The sequence below is a fragment of the Syzygium oleosum genome, unplaced genomic scaffold (assembly GCF_021117445.2).
Source record: "Syzygium oleosum isolate NSW1041296 unplaced genomic scaffold, Sole_v2.1 Sole_v2.18, whole genome shotgun sequence".
Classification (NCBI taxonomy): Eukaryota; Viridiplantae; Streptophyta; class Magnoliopsida; order Myrtales; family Myrtaceae; genus Syzygium; species Syzygium oleosum.
This window is the reverse complement of record NW_026607502.1, coordinates 7025623-7042056: the sequence shown is the minus strand read 5'-3', so window position 1 is coordinate 7042056 and position 16434 is coordinate 7025623. Positions and strand designations below refer to the sequence as shown.

The 16434-nt window shown below is 43.1% G+C and overlaps 2 protein-coding genes across 3 annotated transcripts in view; both read right to left on the bottom strand.

The window, feature by feature from the left end:
* Positions 1–16434, bottom strand: part of LOC115687105 (TMV resistance protein N-like) — a 34031-nt gene that overhangs the window by 12076 nt on the left and 5521 nt on the right. For both annotated transcript variants that reach the window (XM_056319646.1, XM_056319645.1), the window contains exons 2-4: positions 10376–10515; positions 8573–9677; positions 8134–8415 (exon numbers count right to left, since the gene is read on the bottom strand). In XM_056319646.1, coding sequence (XP_056175621.1) covers positions 8134–8415; positions 8573–9677; positions 10376–10515 — 1527 coding nt within the window. The remainder of the gene's footprint in view (positions 1–8133; positions 8416–8572; positions 9678–10375; positions 10516–16434) is intronic.
* LOC115687106 (uncharacterized) lies at positions 4165–7628 on the bottom strand. The gene is made up of 2 exons (XM_056319647.1): positions 6425–7628; positions 4165–5051 (listed from the first exon to the last, which is right to left on the bottom strand). The coding sequence occupies exons 1-2, from the start codon at positions 7517–7519 to the stop codon at positions 4941–4943; spliced, it is 1206 nt and encodes a 401-aa protein (XP_056175622.1). The 5' UTR covers positions 7520–7628; the 3' UTR covers positions 4165–4940.

Below are 16434 nucleotides of genomic sequence, written 5' to 3'. Positions count from 1 at the left end.
TCCCTTGCCGATTTGGCCAGAAGGAACCGAAAAATCCTAGATTTGGAGATGTACATTGTTGCTGATCAGACATCAATTTTCATTGTTTGGAGACATCGATCTTTTCATTGTTTTGGTGGGGACATCTATAGAGGGCTTATAGATGATTCGTTCAGAATCGGTGAGACATATGCAGAGAGAATCTGTATGAGGGATCGTTGTGGACTTGCTCCTTCCACATTTTGGAGCTTCGAACTATGAGATCGTTTTCTTATCGAGGGAAGAAAATTTAAGCATCATGAACACAAATCCTACGAAGCAAAGAGGAAAATTAACGACTGAAGCTAAGAACATACGCCTCCAAATGCCACTCAGTGTACGAGCTAGTGCATATATCGATTCAATTCCGTGATCAACAACCAAATCCTACCTAAAGAAAGGAGAAAAAAACAGGAACGGATAGGACGAACCAGATCGCGACGAGATTCAGCGAGCAGAGGCAACGGAGCAGATCACGACGACGAAGGCCGCGACGACGACGAAGAGGCGACGAAGCAGCGCAGATGAGCAGCCGCGAGAGCAGAATGGATCGGAGGCAGAGCGCCGACGAGCAGACAGGATGGACGCGGAGAGCGAATGAGGCGAGGCAAAGAAGAGCGAGCGAGCGACCGACGAGAAGATCGGAGCACGAGGAGGCGGAGACAACCGGTGCTGGCGGCGACGGAGAGAGGCCCGAGGCGGAGATGAGGGCGACGACGAGGAGAGGCGGTCGAGCTTGTCCATCATGACAGCGAGGTCGTCGTCGATGCAGCGGGAGATGGGGGTCGAGGTCGGAGTCGGGGAGCTGGTACTTGAGGGCGAAGGGGGGCGCGACGGCGAGGGTGGGGGAGACGGGGGAGGCGGCCGCGGAGGCGCGGTCGACGGTGACGATGCGGGTCTCGCCGCCGTGGTAGAAGAGGGACTTGGAATGGGGGCGTGGGGCCACGCCTACGCTATAGCTGCACATGAAGCGGAGCTTCAAGGAGGCGGAGGGTCGCGGCGGCGGCGGCTCCATCGCGGCGGAGAGAGACGTGGAAGAGAGATTGCAAAAGAGATCGCAGAAGAGGTGAGAGAGGGAGAGAGATGTGGAAGAGAGATGTAAGGGTTTCTTGTTTGGGTTTTCTTGTTTGGGTTGGGCTTGGGTACCCAAGCCTAATAGATCCAAACAATATCCAATTTTTTTTATTGTTACCCAAACAAGTTGAGACCCAACCCGACCCAATAAGAAAATTTCATGTTCGGATCGGGTCGGTTCGTGTTTCGATTCGGGTATTGTGTTTGGTTTTGACACCCCTAAGGACCTCTATTTCACTTCGTTGTGTTCATGCTTACCTTATTATCAGTGTCTTTGTTGATGTGTTTGTTTAATCTCCAATAAAAGGTAGGAATAACCTTTAGTTTTTATCTATATGCGTTTAGTAGCTCCTCCGTTCGTTTTTACGCTCCTCAATTCATTGTTTACTGTTATCCGTTCACTGGTTCACTTCGGAGACTTGCTGGTCATGATGTATTGGGTTTCAAATATGGAGATTCTAATTTTATTACTATGTTAATTTAATCATCCATGGTGATGCGTAACTTGTGTGTGAAGTCCACGACGATTTAATATCGTTTTGGCATGCCTATGTGACGCGTGGTGATGTTGATCCTTAGTGTCCGCGCTTATTCCTTGCTCAAACCATCAATTTTTGACTGCATTTACATTTTTTTTTGTAACTTGAACATGTAGATTCATGTAGGAGAGTGTCGCAATGGTACCTGTGCTCGTTTCTCATCAAACCATTACATTTCGAGATTGTAAATATGTTGTATATGATGGAGAGGCTCGTCGTCCGTATTTGACTTTTGATCTTAATGAGAAATATTCAGCTTGGTTCGCATGTCATCTAGGAACAAATCGCGATTGATCCGTGATGATTCCTCATCCAGTCCTTGCATGTACGTGTCCTATATTTGCCGGATATGGACGAGTAACGTGCTGTCCGGGTTCAATGGGAACTGAGTTGAAGGTTGTTTGGTATCATCTGCTCATCATTTGGGTCACCTAAGTAGATACATTCATGTAGGAAAGCATCACATTAAATCCATGTTCACCTCTCATTAAATTGATAAATCTTCATGCCGTGGTATACATGGAACCCGATCCCCTACTTTCTGGTCGTCCCGCTTTTAGCTTTTATTGTCATGATTCCGGTCCCGTTCAAGCATTAATTTGATTAGGAATTAAGGTTTAAATGAGTCACTAGCCATGGCTCGCATACTTTGTGTTACATGAGTGCCTAATCATGTTCTCCTGGGATAGGAAAAAAAGAGTTAATAAATAGAAAAAAGCAAAAGATTTAGCATCATTAGTAGTAGGGCCGCATTTAATGCGGTTCAAGTTCATGCTCGGTTTACCATGTAGTTTGCATGTTCAGTTTGGCACTAATATTGATCCATGTTATTTACATTATGAATGAAAAATAATAAAAATAAATAAATGAATAAGGGATTTACATTTAGCGTGAAACCATGCTCTTGGGCACGTACATTTCATGATTAGTGATATCTCCTGTTAGAATTGCATTTGATGTTAATTTAGAAAATACAAAAAAGAAGAAGAAAAGATTAGTGGTCTTTCGTAATAGTGAAGTGCATGTGTGTGTGGTTGGATTAGTCGACCATTTTATCTTTTTCCTTTTATTATTACATTTTTATTTTCCTTATCTTGTTATTTATTTCATCTTGAAAAAAAAACCTATCTAAAATTCAAAGTCATAAAATGCAATTTCCTAAAATATATCAACCCCGACTACAATGAAAATCAACGAAATCTTAACCTAACATCTAACTACCTAATTTGAGGCCTGCATTTCTCTATCTTTTTCCATCAATCTTTTTTATTTTTTGTATTTTCTTATTTTTTTATATTTTTATTTGCTACTTTTCCTTTTCCTTTCTCGGTCCATTTAATCCAGAATACACGAGCCACTTCCTCCTTCATCAATCTGCCACCATTCCATCTTTGTTTTCCATTGATTTCAAGAGCAAAAGCTCCAGTTGGCCGAGAGTGTCAACTTCCGGCAAATCCACTCTCCCGCCGCTATAGATACACACAACAAAGTATACAGAACACGGTCAATTGGCGTGCACCACCATTATCAGCCATCACGAGAATTCATTATTTCACACAAAAGACATAACTCCTCCCCTCAAACAACTCCTAATGAAGCATCAGCAGCAATCAACATGGGTACTTATAATTCAGTACATCAACACTTTCAGCTAATTTCGCGGGATCGAGATTATTACATAAAGCATTGAAAACGTATCAAGGCCGAGGTCATCAGAAATGACTCAAAGGTTAACATCAATTAGGTTTATGCAGCCTATACAAAAAGTACAGTGAATCATTCGAGCAGAAAAGATGAACTCAGCCAGATTCGAAGCTATATTAATACTGGTGCGATTCAGGCATTTCATCAAACATGCGGTGATCAGATTAGACAAGAGATCTAACCGCAACATCGAAGCATCTGCTCCAATCCGAGCTATCACAACGGCATCAAAATGAGTTCAGATCATTAATGAATCATTAATAAGAGACGATTTCACACAAATCTCAATTAGACTTCTCGGCCCAATTTTTTTTCTCCAAGAGTAGCTGAGAGCAGAGCATATGAACGTAAGGTGCGATTACCGGTCATGAACTGTGATTGGAGTAGAAATAGGAAGTCCTGGAAGTGTCTCCAGTGATGATGCCAGCGAAGGAGCTTCGAACGGACCCTGAGTGCATCAGACTTCTCAGCCGAAAAACAGAGTGAAATAGAGTATTGGTGGCGCGGCTTCGAAACGGTGAACTGGCGATGGCGACGGTGCTTGTTCGTGACCGGCATCGGAGAGAGAGATGAATTGATCAGAGGAATCCAAGAGAGAGGATTTTTCCAGCTTCCAGTGTGTGTTCTCCGTGAATGCTTCTCGGTTCTGTGACTCTGTAACTCCAGTGGCCAGTGACGAAAAGAATGTGACATGAGTAAATGCTTGTGATCGGAGGGGGCAGATTCCAGCGTCGATCATTGGCCGGGAATGAGAGCTGGTGCTCCGATGAAGAAGTTTACAGGGTTAGACTCCTTAAGTCCGTTGATCCTGCTTTCAAAACATGTAAATTGGCGTGCACCATCATTATCGGCCATCACAAGAATTCGTTCTTTCACACAAAAGGCATAATTCCGCACCTCAAACAACTCCTAATGAAAGCATCAGCAGCAATCAACATGGAAAAGGTATCAAGGCCGAGTTCATTGGAAATGACTCAAAGGTTAACATCAATAAGGTTTCTGCAGCCTATACAACCAGTACATTGAATCATTCAAGCAGACAAGATGAACTCACTCAGATTCGGAGCTATATTCATACTGATGCGATGCAGGCATTTCATCAAACACGTGGTGACCAGTTCGGACAAGAGATCTAACTGCAACATCGAAGCATCTATTCCAATCCGAGCTATCACAACAGCATCAAAATGAGTTCAGATCATTAATAAATCAGTAATAAGAGAAGATTTCACACAAATCTCAATTAGACTTGTCCGCCTTTTTTGTTTCTCCAAGAATAGCTGAGAGCAGAGCATATGAAGGTAAGGTCCGCTTACTGGTCACAAACTGTGATTGAACCACAACGCCGGAGAAGGAGCTTCGAACGGACCCAGAGTGCTTTAGACTTCTCGGCCGAAAAACAGAGAGAAATTTATTGATCAGAGGAATCCGAGAGAGAGGCTTTTTCCAGCTTCAAGCGTGTGTTCTCTGTGAAGTGAATCTGTAACTCCGTGGCCAGTGACGGTAAGCAAGCGACGGTGAATGCTCGTGATCGGAGATGGTGGATTCCGGCGTCGATCGGTGGTAGAGAAGCTGCTGGAATTTGTGGATCGAGAGAGGATTGTTTTACTCTGCTCTTCTATGTGAATCGCCACAGAGAGAGAGAAATCTGTTACTGATGCAACCCAATCCATGTGCCTTCCTCCTACCTGATTTGTTTCGCTCGGCCTCTTCATCCTTTTGGAAAAAAAAATCAAATAAATAGTATCAACTAATGTCACTCTACGTAGGGAGATGAAAAGACATTCGATTCCTAGAAAGGATATACACTAATGAAAGTGAAGATGGATTCATTGCCTAAGTTGCGTTTGAAGTACGAAAGGGAATCTACATATAAGAAGAGAAACAATATCATGCTGGATAGTGTACGAACTCCACGTAGCGTACTTAAAAGATTGAGGAATAAATTTGTGCATTGCGAATTATGCATGACACGAGTTCAATTTCTTGTACTACCAAATGCCAGACAATTCATGTCCGGCACCCGACCGGATTTCGATTCAAAACCTACTTGATCCATGATGTTAATGCCCAGCATCAAGTACCTAAGATATAAACTTCTCTTGCCATATACAATAAGACAAACAATATCATATTAGCAGAAAAAGGCCAGGCCTAGAAAACAATATCATATTACCACATACAGACAAATGGAAGGCAATCCAACACATAAAAATTGGGTTGATAATGGGTACTTTAAGTAAGAACTCGATATTAAAACGGATTAAAAAAAGATAAAAATAAATAAAATAAAAGAAGCTGAACAATTACATCTCTTCTAGATAATGAAGTTCTGGCAATTACTCGTGAAATGGCAACCACAATGGCATGCCGGAAGGAACCGCGTTTCCGTCTTGCGCATTCGTCTATATATTGCAAATTAGCCTTTCGACTAATCCACATAGAAAGGTAGACCTTTGTTCAAGAGCGTCGATATACCCCGAAAACAACCCCATTTCCCTTCGCTATAATTTAGGTTGTTAATTTTTTTTAAAACGTTAGTAAATTTGAAACATTGGTGAATTATGCAAATAAAAATTGGTAAGTTGGTATAAAAATTTATAATTTACATATTATTAAAAAAAATTCGTAATCTTATCAAAGTATTGATAAGATATCAGCAAGTTACTTAAAAATAAAAAGTCACCCGGTCTCTTTTTTACCAACAGTTGAGACCAACACATGTTTGCTTTCCACGTTCTGCAATTTTCGGTATATGATCAACCTCAAGAGTTGCGTTCATTTTTGTCAATGGCCTTTTGAATCATTTCAGTTAGGTCCTATAATATAATAAATCTCTCTTCCAGTTCATCATGTTAGAATAAGTTATTAGATGAAGAGAGACTACTACATGTGTATGAGGCACATCTAAACTTTGTAGACAAGCGATATAGGATTATATTAACACATCAAATATTTATTACGTAATAAGTGACATAGAGATGGGAGTAATCAAATGGGGAGAACTAGGCAAGGGTTGCCATCCATCAATAAAAAAAAAAGAGAGAAAAAAGAAAAAGAAAAAAGAAACAAAGGAGTTTCAAACTGACCTTATTATTCTTGAAAGATTGGACGGAGCCAAAGAATCCTTTCTTCCCGCCGTGGCAGATGTTTATGCGGCAATCATTTGGCAATTTGGTGGTTGATACATCAATCAACCTTTCCAATGATGGGCAGTCACCAATTTGTATTTTATTCAAAAACTCTAACTCGTCAAGGCCCTCGACAACCTGTAGCCCAGCGCATAAGACGATGTCTAAAACCTTGAGCTTCTTTAAGTGTGATAAACCACAAACACTTTGCAAATAACGACAATTCCAGACCACAAAATGTTCCCACGATTCTGATGTACCGAGAACATCAATTTGGAGTATCTTTGGGCAACCAGAAAGCGTGAAAAATCTCAACTTATTTAACACTCTCGACAGAAGAATTACTCTCCCTTCCCCAATAATCAACTCATTAGCAGACCCTACTTCACCGGCATACACTAACCACCCCAAGGACTTGCACTGCTTGATAGAAAATTCCACCAATGATTCGAACACCCCGGCAAGTTGGATCTCAACTAGCTTTGGGCAATTTTCTACCCAGACGATTTTGAGCTTCCTCATGTTTGACAGCCTGAATCTCTGGAGGGATTCACCGCCTTCCAGAACCAACGCTGTTAAATTTTGAAGTTGAAGCCCGTCGAGTTGAATATCTTGCACTTGAAAAGACGAGAGCATTAAACTTGACAAATTCTCTAATTTGGATGAGAGTGACACGGTTGAATTGAAGTTATCGAGCCCTAAATTTAACAGAGACGATGGAAGTTGCGCGAGTGTTCGCAGGTCCAAACCAGACAAATGAAGTTCCTTCAACTGAGAAAGGGAAGCCAACTCAGAAGGAGCAGGGACACTGAGAAGTTTCAAGTCCAACTTATTCAGTTTGGATAACATCCCAATCCCTCCTAAGTCACCGGTACAAATTTTACCTCCTTGACTCTGACAATAGCCATCAGATAGGTCCAACGTAACCAAATTAGTCAAATTCGAGAGGTCTGGGACTACTCGCAACGATTTAGATGACACTTGCAGATTGTTTAAACTTGTGGGAAGTGTCGGCAGTTCTTGAATCTCATCACAATCTATTAACTCAAGCATTTGCAGGCACGGAAGCGTACTAATTGTCTCTGGAACTTCAATGATGCCAGTGCACGACAAGCGTAGGATTCTTAGAAAGGGCAAACTTCCAATTGCCGAAGGAAGTCAACCTTTCAAATTGGGACTACGAAGTTGAAGCATTGTTAGATTTTGAAGCATTATAGCACTCGGTAACTCCCATGAATTTGCTGAACGTAGCCTATAAACGTCATTGTCAAAGTGCAACTCATGTAACGATTTCAACTTCCATATGGAATCTGGGAGATTCTTCACTGGACACTTCGTGACCGAGAAGTGCTTAAGATTCACTAAATTCCCGATTTCTTTAGGCAAATCTTCAAGAGAAGAGCAATCACTAATCTTCAAATCAATAAGACACTCCAACTTCCCAATAGAGCCACCAATTTTCCTCAATTTGTAACAATATCTGATAATAAGCCTCTCCAAATTCGGGCATCTAGAGAAGTCTGGTGTTCTGTTTATGCTAGGACATCCTTCAAGATGAAGAACTTTCAATTTTCCTGCCATCTGTCAAAATAAATGTAATACTTAATTGATGAACATTCAAATATTACTTTCAAAGAAAAAAAAATAGAAATAAGCACATTACACACCTCGATTAAGTTCTGTAGCTTTGAACCATCTATGAAGTCATTGTTTGAAAATTCAAGAATGACCACATTCTTTAAGCTCATATTGGTTGCCTTAAAAGACACTCGAGTAGTATTAGACCAAACAAACCACCTCAAATTGGTAAGACTATTTGCCAAGTTACCATTGAAAGTTCCAGAAAGTAATTTGAGGTACCTGAGATGTTCAAACCTTTTAATCTCTTCACTTCTGATAATGACCTTATAATAATTATCAAGATTTAGTGCTCTAACTTTCCTCTTCATCTGCAAATGAGTACAAAAAGTAAGTGATGTTCAGTATTTTGTTTTAGAGAAAAAGGATTGCAATGTCTAAAAGAAGAAAGGAAAAGGAACATCCCAGTGCAGCGTGTAGACAATATTCTAGTAGAGAAACTATTAGTTTCCACCTTAGGTATTTTACCTCCTTCGTTCTTATTGCATCGAGGACCTCCTTGCCAATCCATATCCTACTTCGCTCTCCAGGATTCTCTGGATTTTCTCGATGAACGATTTCCCTTCCAAGATCTCTAAGTTGATCGTGCATCCAAAACGTATTCTTCACAATCTTTACCAAGGACATGCTAACGAGGACATCAACTCCGGTATTTGGGAAAAAATTACAATCTTGCCACATGTAAATTGCATACATCGTATTCGCACCAATGACAAAGCATGCAATATCAAGGAAAATTTGTTGTTGCTCGTAACTTAAGGCATCATAGCTGATCTTCAACTTTCCAAAAACATCCTCGTGGGGGGTTTTGCTTAACTTCTCTAACGTCTCTTTCCATATTCGTTCTCTTTTGTTAAAGAGGAACGAACCAATTACTTCAAGAGCCAACGGAAGTCTCCCTGTAGCATATACGATTTTCCTCGAAAGATCATTGTAATCATCTGACGGAGAGTTTCTGTTAAATGCTTGCCTACTGAAAAGCTTTAAGGCATGATCACTGCTCATCACCTCCATTTCATATTGTAAGATTTGATAGTTTGGTCCATTGATTTGCAAAACATCTTTATTTCTAGTCGTAATCAATATTCTAGATCCAGAATACAAAATATTCCCTCCAACTAATTTCTCCACTTGTTCGCTGTTAGCAACATCATCAAGCACAATGAGGACTTTTTTATTGCTGAGTGCTTCTCCAATCCTTTTTGTTCCATAATCAATTTCGTCAATGCTCCTTGTTCCTATAGGATAGCCCATTTCGGATAATAACTTTTTTTGCAACTCAACTAAGCCATCAGTTCTTGATGACTTCGCTCGAACATCTTCAAGGAAACAACAACATTTTCCAAAATGAGAAGAGAGTTGGTTGAAGACAACTTTGGCGAGAGTCGTTTTACCGATACCCCCCATGCCATGAATTCCAATGAGCCGCACGCCGCTTGAGTCGATGTCTAACAATTTGGTTACTGCTGCAACTCGATCATCAATTCCAACTAAATGTTTAGTCACCGATCTATGTTTTGTCTTCAACTTTTCCATGACCTCCCCAACTACCAATTTAATCACATCGCTATGGCTGCCACAATGGAAAACCATTTTAGTGAGGAAAAAATGTGAAATCACGATTACATAGCTAGAAATGATGTTATTCAAGCACCAGATAAGCTACAGAATAATCGGACAACTAATGGGACCTTAACAATCTAGAAGTTGTCTCTTAAGAGTCCATATTAGACATTAACGTCACTCCGAAACATACTTTTTATGCACTTGGCAATGCATGCGCCATGTCATGACCCGAAATTTGACTTGATTCCAACATGAGTTTAGAAATCTTGGGATTATATTAATAACGTTTGCACAAAATAGATGTATAAATATTTATGCAGTTCAAATTGATATTTTATGATTGTGTTCGAGTGATAACTCTAGAAATTGAACAGAGTGTATTCAAAAGGAGAAATGTTCAACGTGTTGCAAGATGAAATAATTTTATAGGAATGTGCATGGCATGTCATTAACCCATTCTTTTCCCTTCCAATGCCCGCAATCAAATATTAGTTAGGCTACCTAGCTGTTATATAATTATTCGCCCATTATATAAGATGACCTTGTTAAGCAGTTTCGCATTTTTTGACTCATGTAGCGTAGGTTTGTTTATTTAATAATACTAATAGTAAAAGTCCCACCTCAATCATACTGGAATTTATTACATCTATGATCAACTGTTAAGGAAAATTGGGGAAACAAACACAAGGAAAGCATCTAGCTTACCCTCTGTACTTCTTCACTTCCCACCCCTTTATTGCATCAACCTCCATGAGAGCCTCTCTCCATGCATCTACTTGCTCATTGCTCAACTTCTTCTCACGTTCCAAATTGAGTATGGCATCGCGATACAACGGAGTTTTCATGTCATGCCCCGAACCCCAACGGGCTCCCAACACCCCTCGATGGTCGATCATTGAACGCGACGTCCCAGGACGCATCGCCGACCCAAACGAACTACGCAAGCGGAAGCAAAATAAAACAACCCAGACAACTAACAAGATGACAAAATGATAGCACGAAACAATAATTTCATAAAGCAGTCATTAATACAAAACAGTAATCCAGGCTACCAATTTAAAAACCACAATTTTCAAAAGGGGGCGGTGGTTTACAAGCCTATCTCCTCTACAAAAATATACTCAAAAGACAGGGTAAATTGATCTATCCTTCAATCCCTGTAGTACTCTGGCGGCATCTTCAAGTCGATCACGGTCGCGGATCTGAAAGTGGTTATATAATAACCAAGATAATATTTCTCAATAAGCAGACCCCTAAACCCCACATAGGCCAATGCGTACCCAGACGAGTCTAAAAAGGCAATCTAATTATTCACATAACAAATTTCATATAATGTACTTACCTTGTCTCAAATCACACGCTAGCTCTACACATTAGTCAAATCACTGTAATACAATAACACTTCACGTACATATCACAATCACTCGAACGTCATTCACACGTACATTCACCAATTCCATTAGGTACAATACACATGCGCATTCATCTAACTTTTTCATGACCCGGGTCAACACCCCACAGGTCCTTTCTCGCCACCCGCGTCAACACGCTCCAGGCTGGCAGCCCCCGATCAATCCGGGCTTTGTCCCGCGTCAACACGCTCCAGGACCATTCTCACGACCCGGGTCAACACCCTACAGGTCCTTTCTTACAACCCGGGTCAACACCCTACAGGTTGGCAGCCCTCCGATCAATCCGGGCTTATTCAATCAACCACACACGCCATACAATTCACTCGAACCAAGTGTCGGTCACACGTCAAGCTAACACAAGCACATCTATCACTGTAATTCAAGCTCACATAGACTGTGTCAACCCAATCACAAGTGACCAACATGAATGACAGCCAATCGAGCATTGAATCACACACAAACAACCAATGCTCTTGACATAGATTCCACCATCAAACAAGCCATAAGTTCAGCCACAATTTCAGCCGTAACCCGCCACAAAATCAGCCACGCTTAGCAAATCAAACAACCGAGATTCTAACAATTAAAATCACAAATGCACACTCACAATCGGTTATCTCAAGGCAACAACAACTAGCCATAGAAACAACGAATATTATACGCCAATGGAGTGTCAAATCAACCTACAAACCCGGCATTAATTCATCGCGACACGACTCGCCACTCCGACACATATTAATCCGCATTTCATTCAATAACCCAACCAACGTCACTTCCTCATCCCGCTAAAATCCAGCCATCAAAATAACCATCGACATATGCGATTCGGGCACCAAATCAGCCCACACATCCAGCAACGCTCAACCGAAACATAGCTCGCCATTCCAACACGATTTAACGCATTTAACGCGATAACCCAACCGATGTCACTCCATCAAACCAGCCATTAAGGCCCGCCATACTCAATCACCGAATCAGCCATAAACAATTCAAAATCTAGCCATCATCAGTCCACCAATCTAGCAACCCAATCAGTACTTAAACAGCCCTCAATCCACACTAATTGCTCCCTAAACAAGTCTACTAGTACCCAATGTCCTAGACAAAGTTTAGGGAGTTGCTTACCTTGATTTGAGCAATAAAATGAAGCTGGACAGCGGGGAAGTCGTTGGAACAGCGGCGGCGGCGGCGATTGGCGAGGCTCTCGGCCACAGGCCGGGCGACAAGGAGGTCCGGGCGAGGCAAAGCAACAGCTCGGCGGCAACAAGGGAGAACCGGGGCCTCGCCGGAACAGCAGCAGCTCCGGCGTTCGAGCAGCGGCCCACGGCGGCGACGGGAGCAGGGGCGGTGAAGGCGAGAACGAGGGAGGAGAGCGGTGACGGAGCGGGGGAGGGATGGTGTCGGGTTGTCGGCCGAGGCGGTGGGGTGGCGGTCGGCGGGCCGAGGCAGCGACGGTTGGCCGGGGCGGCTCGCGGCGGTGAGCAACGCCGACACGGCCAGATCTGGCCCAAGCCGGAGGGAGAGAGAGAAGAGAAAGGAGTGACGGGGACGGTCGGCTCGGACGATCGGCGGCACGAACAGCGGCTCCGGGTCGACAGGAACACCGGCTAGACGGGCGGTGAGGCGCGCGGCGGCGAACGGCGGCGCGGTGGAAGACACGCGCGCGGAAGGGTCGGGAAACGAGATGCGGAACAGAGGGGAGACCAGCCCGGTCGGGCGGTGGCCCAGCGGACGACGGCGCGGCGGTCAAGCTAGTTGTCGACGGCGGCGATGCGCGGCGGCCAGGGCGAGCTCGGGCGGTCGGCGTCGGCGCGCGGGAGAAGGAGCGAAGCGGGAGCGAGAACGTGATGCGGGAGGAAGGAGGAAGAAGAAGAAAGAAGGGAGAAGGAAAGGAGAGAGAAGAAGAGAGAGGAGAGAGAGAAGGTATGAGGAAACAAATGAGCGTGAGGAGACACGTGGAGGGGGCCATCGTGCGCAGCAGAGGGGGAGGAGAGAGAGAGAGAGAAATAGAATAAGAAATAATTTGAATATTCAAATATTATTTGCAAACCGATGGTCCAAATTCAAAATCGAAAACGATCTACCGGTCCAAAATAAGCCTCGCATATAAAAATGGACAAATGCCAAATTAATTAGACCAAAATATAACGAGGGAGGTCTACTAGTCCAAATTCGCACGTGGTCAAAAACTCCCCTTTTTCCATCATTCCTGAAAATCTCAACGTTGGCTACCATAATATTGACACCGTCCAATTTATTTTGTCTCGAAAATCCCGGAAATCGACTGTCAAGTTCGGGATCCAAATAACGGCCAAATTTGATCGAGTGCGATTCTAGCGAAATCTCTAATTTAAAATGATCATCGGGAGTGATCAGTTCCCGGGCGAGATTTTACTATAAGCACACTGACAAATTACGCGTTTTATAAATCCCAAAAATGGGCCGAAATTCGGGATGTCATAACTCTTCCCCCCTTACAAAAATTTCGTCCTCGAAATTTACAATCCAACCCAACTATTCAAACAATTGGGGGTATTGGTGTCGCATCAACTCTTCGCTTTCTCACGTCGCACCTTCAGTTCCCTGGTGCTCCCAAATCACCTTGACCATCGGAATTTTCTTGTTCCGCAGCATTCTTTCTATTCTGTCCTCGATCCGAACTGGCTTTTCCACATACGACACTCTGTCGTCCATGTCTATCACGTGGGTCGGGTCCGGTTCATACTTTCTTAACATTGACACGTGGAACACATTGTGCACTTGAGACAAATTTGGTTGTAGCGCGAGACGATAGGCCAAGATACCAATTCTCTCTAAGACCTCGAATGGGCCCACGTACCTCAGGCTCAACTTCCCTTTCTTACCAAACCGAGATAATCCTCTCATAGGCGATACCTTGAGGAAAACGTGGTCCCCCTACTTGAAATTCCAAAGGCCTACGTCTCCGGTCCGCATAATTCTTTTGGCGGCTCTGAGCGGTCTTAAGCCTATCCCGAATTACCTTGACTGTTTCGACTGATTGCTGAACCAACTCGGGACCTGTGATGCTCCTCTCACCAACTTCATCCCAACAAACCGGTGTTCTGCAAGCCCTGCCATAGAGTGCCTCGAATGGTGCCATTCTGATACTCTGCTGATAGCTATTGTTATAGGCAAGCTCAACCAAGGGCCTTTCCAACTTTCCCTAAAATCCAATACACATGCTCGCACCATATCTTCCAAAGTCTGAATCGTCCTCTCAGACTCGCCATCCGTCTGCGAATGATAAGCCGTGCTAAACTGTAATCTCGTTCCTAATGCCATATGAAGACTTTTCCAAAAAGCGGCGGTAAACTTAGGATCACGGTCCGAGGTGATCGTTACTAGTACTCCATGGAGACGGATTATGTATCGCACATACAAATTGGCATACCTTTCCGAGGCAAAATCCTTTCGCACTAGTAGGAAATGTGCTGACTTTGTCAACCAATCCACTATCACCCAAATCGAATCATGGCCCCTCTGGCTCCTCGGTAATCCTATGACGAAGTTCATTGTGATATGTTCCCATTTTCACTTAAGGATTTCCAATGGCTGCAACATTCCACCCGGCTTGCGATGTTGCGCCTTCACTTATTGGCATGTGAAACACTTAGCCACATGCTTGGCCACGTTCACTTTCACGCCGTTCCACCAATAATGCTGCTGTAAATTCTGATACATTTTTGTACTCCCCGGGTGAATACTATACGTACTACGGTGTGCTTCAAACAAAATCTTTTCCTTCAGTTCTGTATCACTTGGCACACATAACCATCCACGGAACTTTAGAATCCTATCCTCGGATACCTGAAAATCCGATTTCCTTTTTGTGGCATCCATACATCAAAATCTTCTGAATCTCCGGGTCCGTAGATTGTAAAGCCTTAATTTTAGTCTGAATTTCCGATTCAATCCTCAATGCGGCAAGTAGACTTGAAAACATGGCTCACTTCAAACTTAAACTCTAAATCCTGGACTCCCTCCAACAAGGTCCATTCTTTGACCATCATACGCGCGATGCTCGATTTCCAACTCAGTGCATCCGCTACCTTATTAGCCTTTCTGGGGTGATATAAAATATCGCAGTCGTAGTCCTTAAGGAGTTCCATCCAACGGCGCTGTCTCATGTTTAATTCCTTTTGAGAAAACAAGTACCTTAGACTTTGATGGTCCGTATAAATTTGAAATTTCTCCCCACACAGGTAGTGTCTCCAAATCTTAAGAGCGAAAATAATCGCGACCAATTCTAAGTCATGCGTCGGGTGATTCATCTCATGCGATCTCAACTGTCGCGATGCGTATACTACCACCCTTCCATGTTGCCTTAGTCATCAAACTCTGTTTTAATCCTGAAAACTCCTTTTGTACTTATCCGTCCATTCAAACTTCGTTTCCTTCTTAGCAAACGCATTAACGGTGTCGCTACTACCGAAAACCTTTTCACAAAGCATCTATAATAATATGCTAGACCCAAGAAGCTCCAAATCTCGGTTACTGTTGTCGGCCTCGGCCAAATCATGACAGCTTCGATCTTTGTCGGGTCCACTGCAATTCCTTCCCTGGACATCACATGTCCTAAAAAAAATGCCGCTTAACGAAGCCAAAACTCGCACTTACTGAACTTAGCGTAGAGTGCATGTTCCCTTAAAGTTCGTAGAACCCTTTTCCAAATGTAACTCATGCTCAACGGGACTCTTCGAGTATACCAGGATATCATCTATGAACACAATTACAAACTGATCCAGAAATTCCTTGAATACCCGATTCGTTAAATCCATAAAGGCAACAGGGGCGTTCGTCAGTCTAAACGGCATCACCGTGAACTCGTAGTGTCCATACCTCATCCTAAATGCCGACTTCGACACGTCCTCCCTCTTGATCCTCAATTAGTGATAACCAGTCCTCAAATCGATCTTAGAAAACACTGACGCCCATTATAACTGATCAAACAGGTCATCAATCCTTGGCAACAGGTACTTATTCTTAGTGGTCACTTGATTCAATTGTCTGTAGTCAATACACAATCTTAACGACCCATCCTTTTTCCTCACGAACAACACTGGCGCTCCCCATGGAGATGCACTCGGGCGAATAAAACCTTTATCCAGCAACTCCTGCATTTGGACCTTCAATTCCTTCAATTCCGATAGCAACATCTTATAGGGCACTTTCGAGATCAGTTCTATCCCTGTGGCTAATTCAACCACAAACTCCACTTCCCTCTCAGGTGGTAATCTCGGCAATTCCTGAGGAAAGACATTGGGAAGATTACACACCTCGACTACGTCCTTTAACCTTGGTTCTTCAACCAACTAGTCAGCCACAAAATAA

Bases quoted from the DNA above. Each gene is read 5' to 3' on its own strand.
- LOC115687106 (XM_056319647.1), bottom strand. From the start codon at position 7,519: ATGCTTGAGTTAATAGATTGTGATGAGATTCAAGAACTGCCGACACTT. The intron at 5,052-6,424 runs GTCAGTTTGAAA...TTTTTCCAAAAG, and splicing joins AATCTTTCAAGAATAATAAG to GATGAAGAGGCCGAGCGAAA.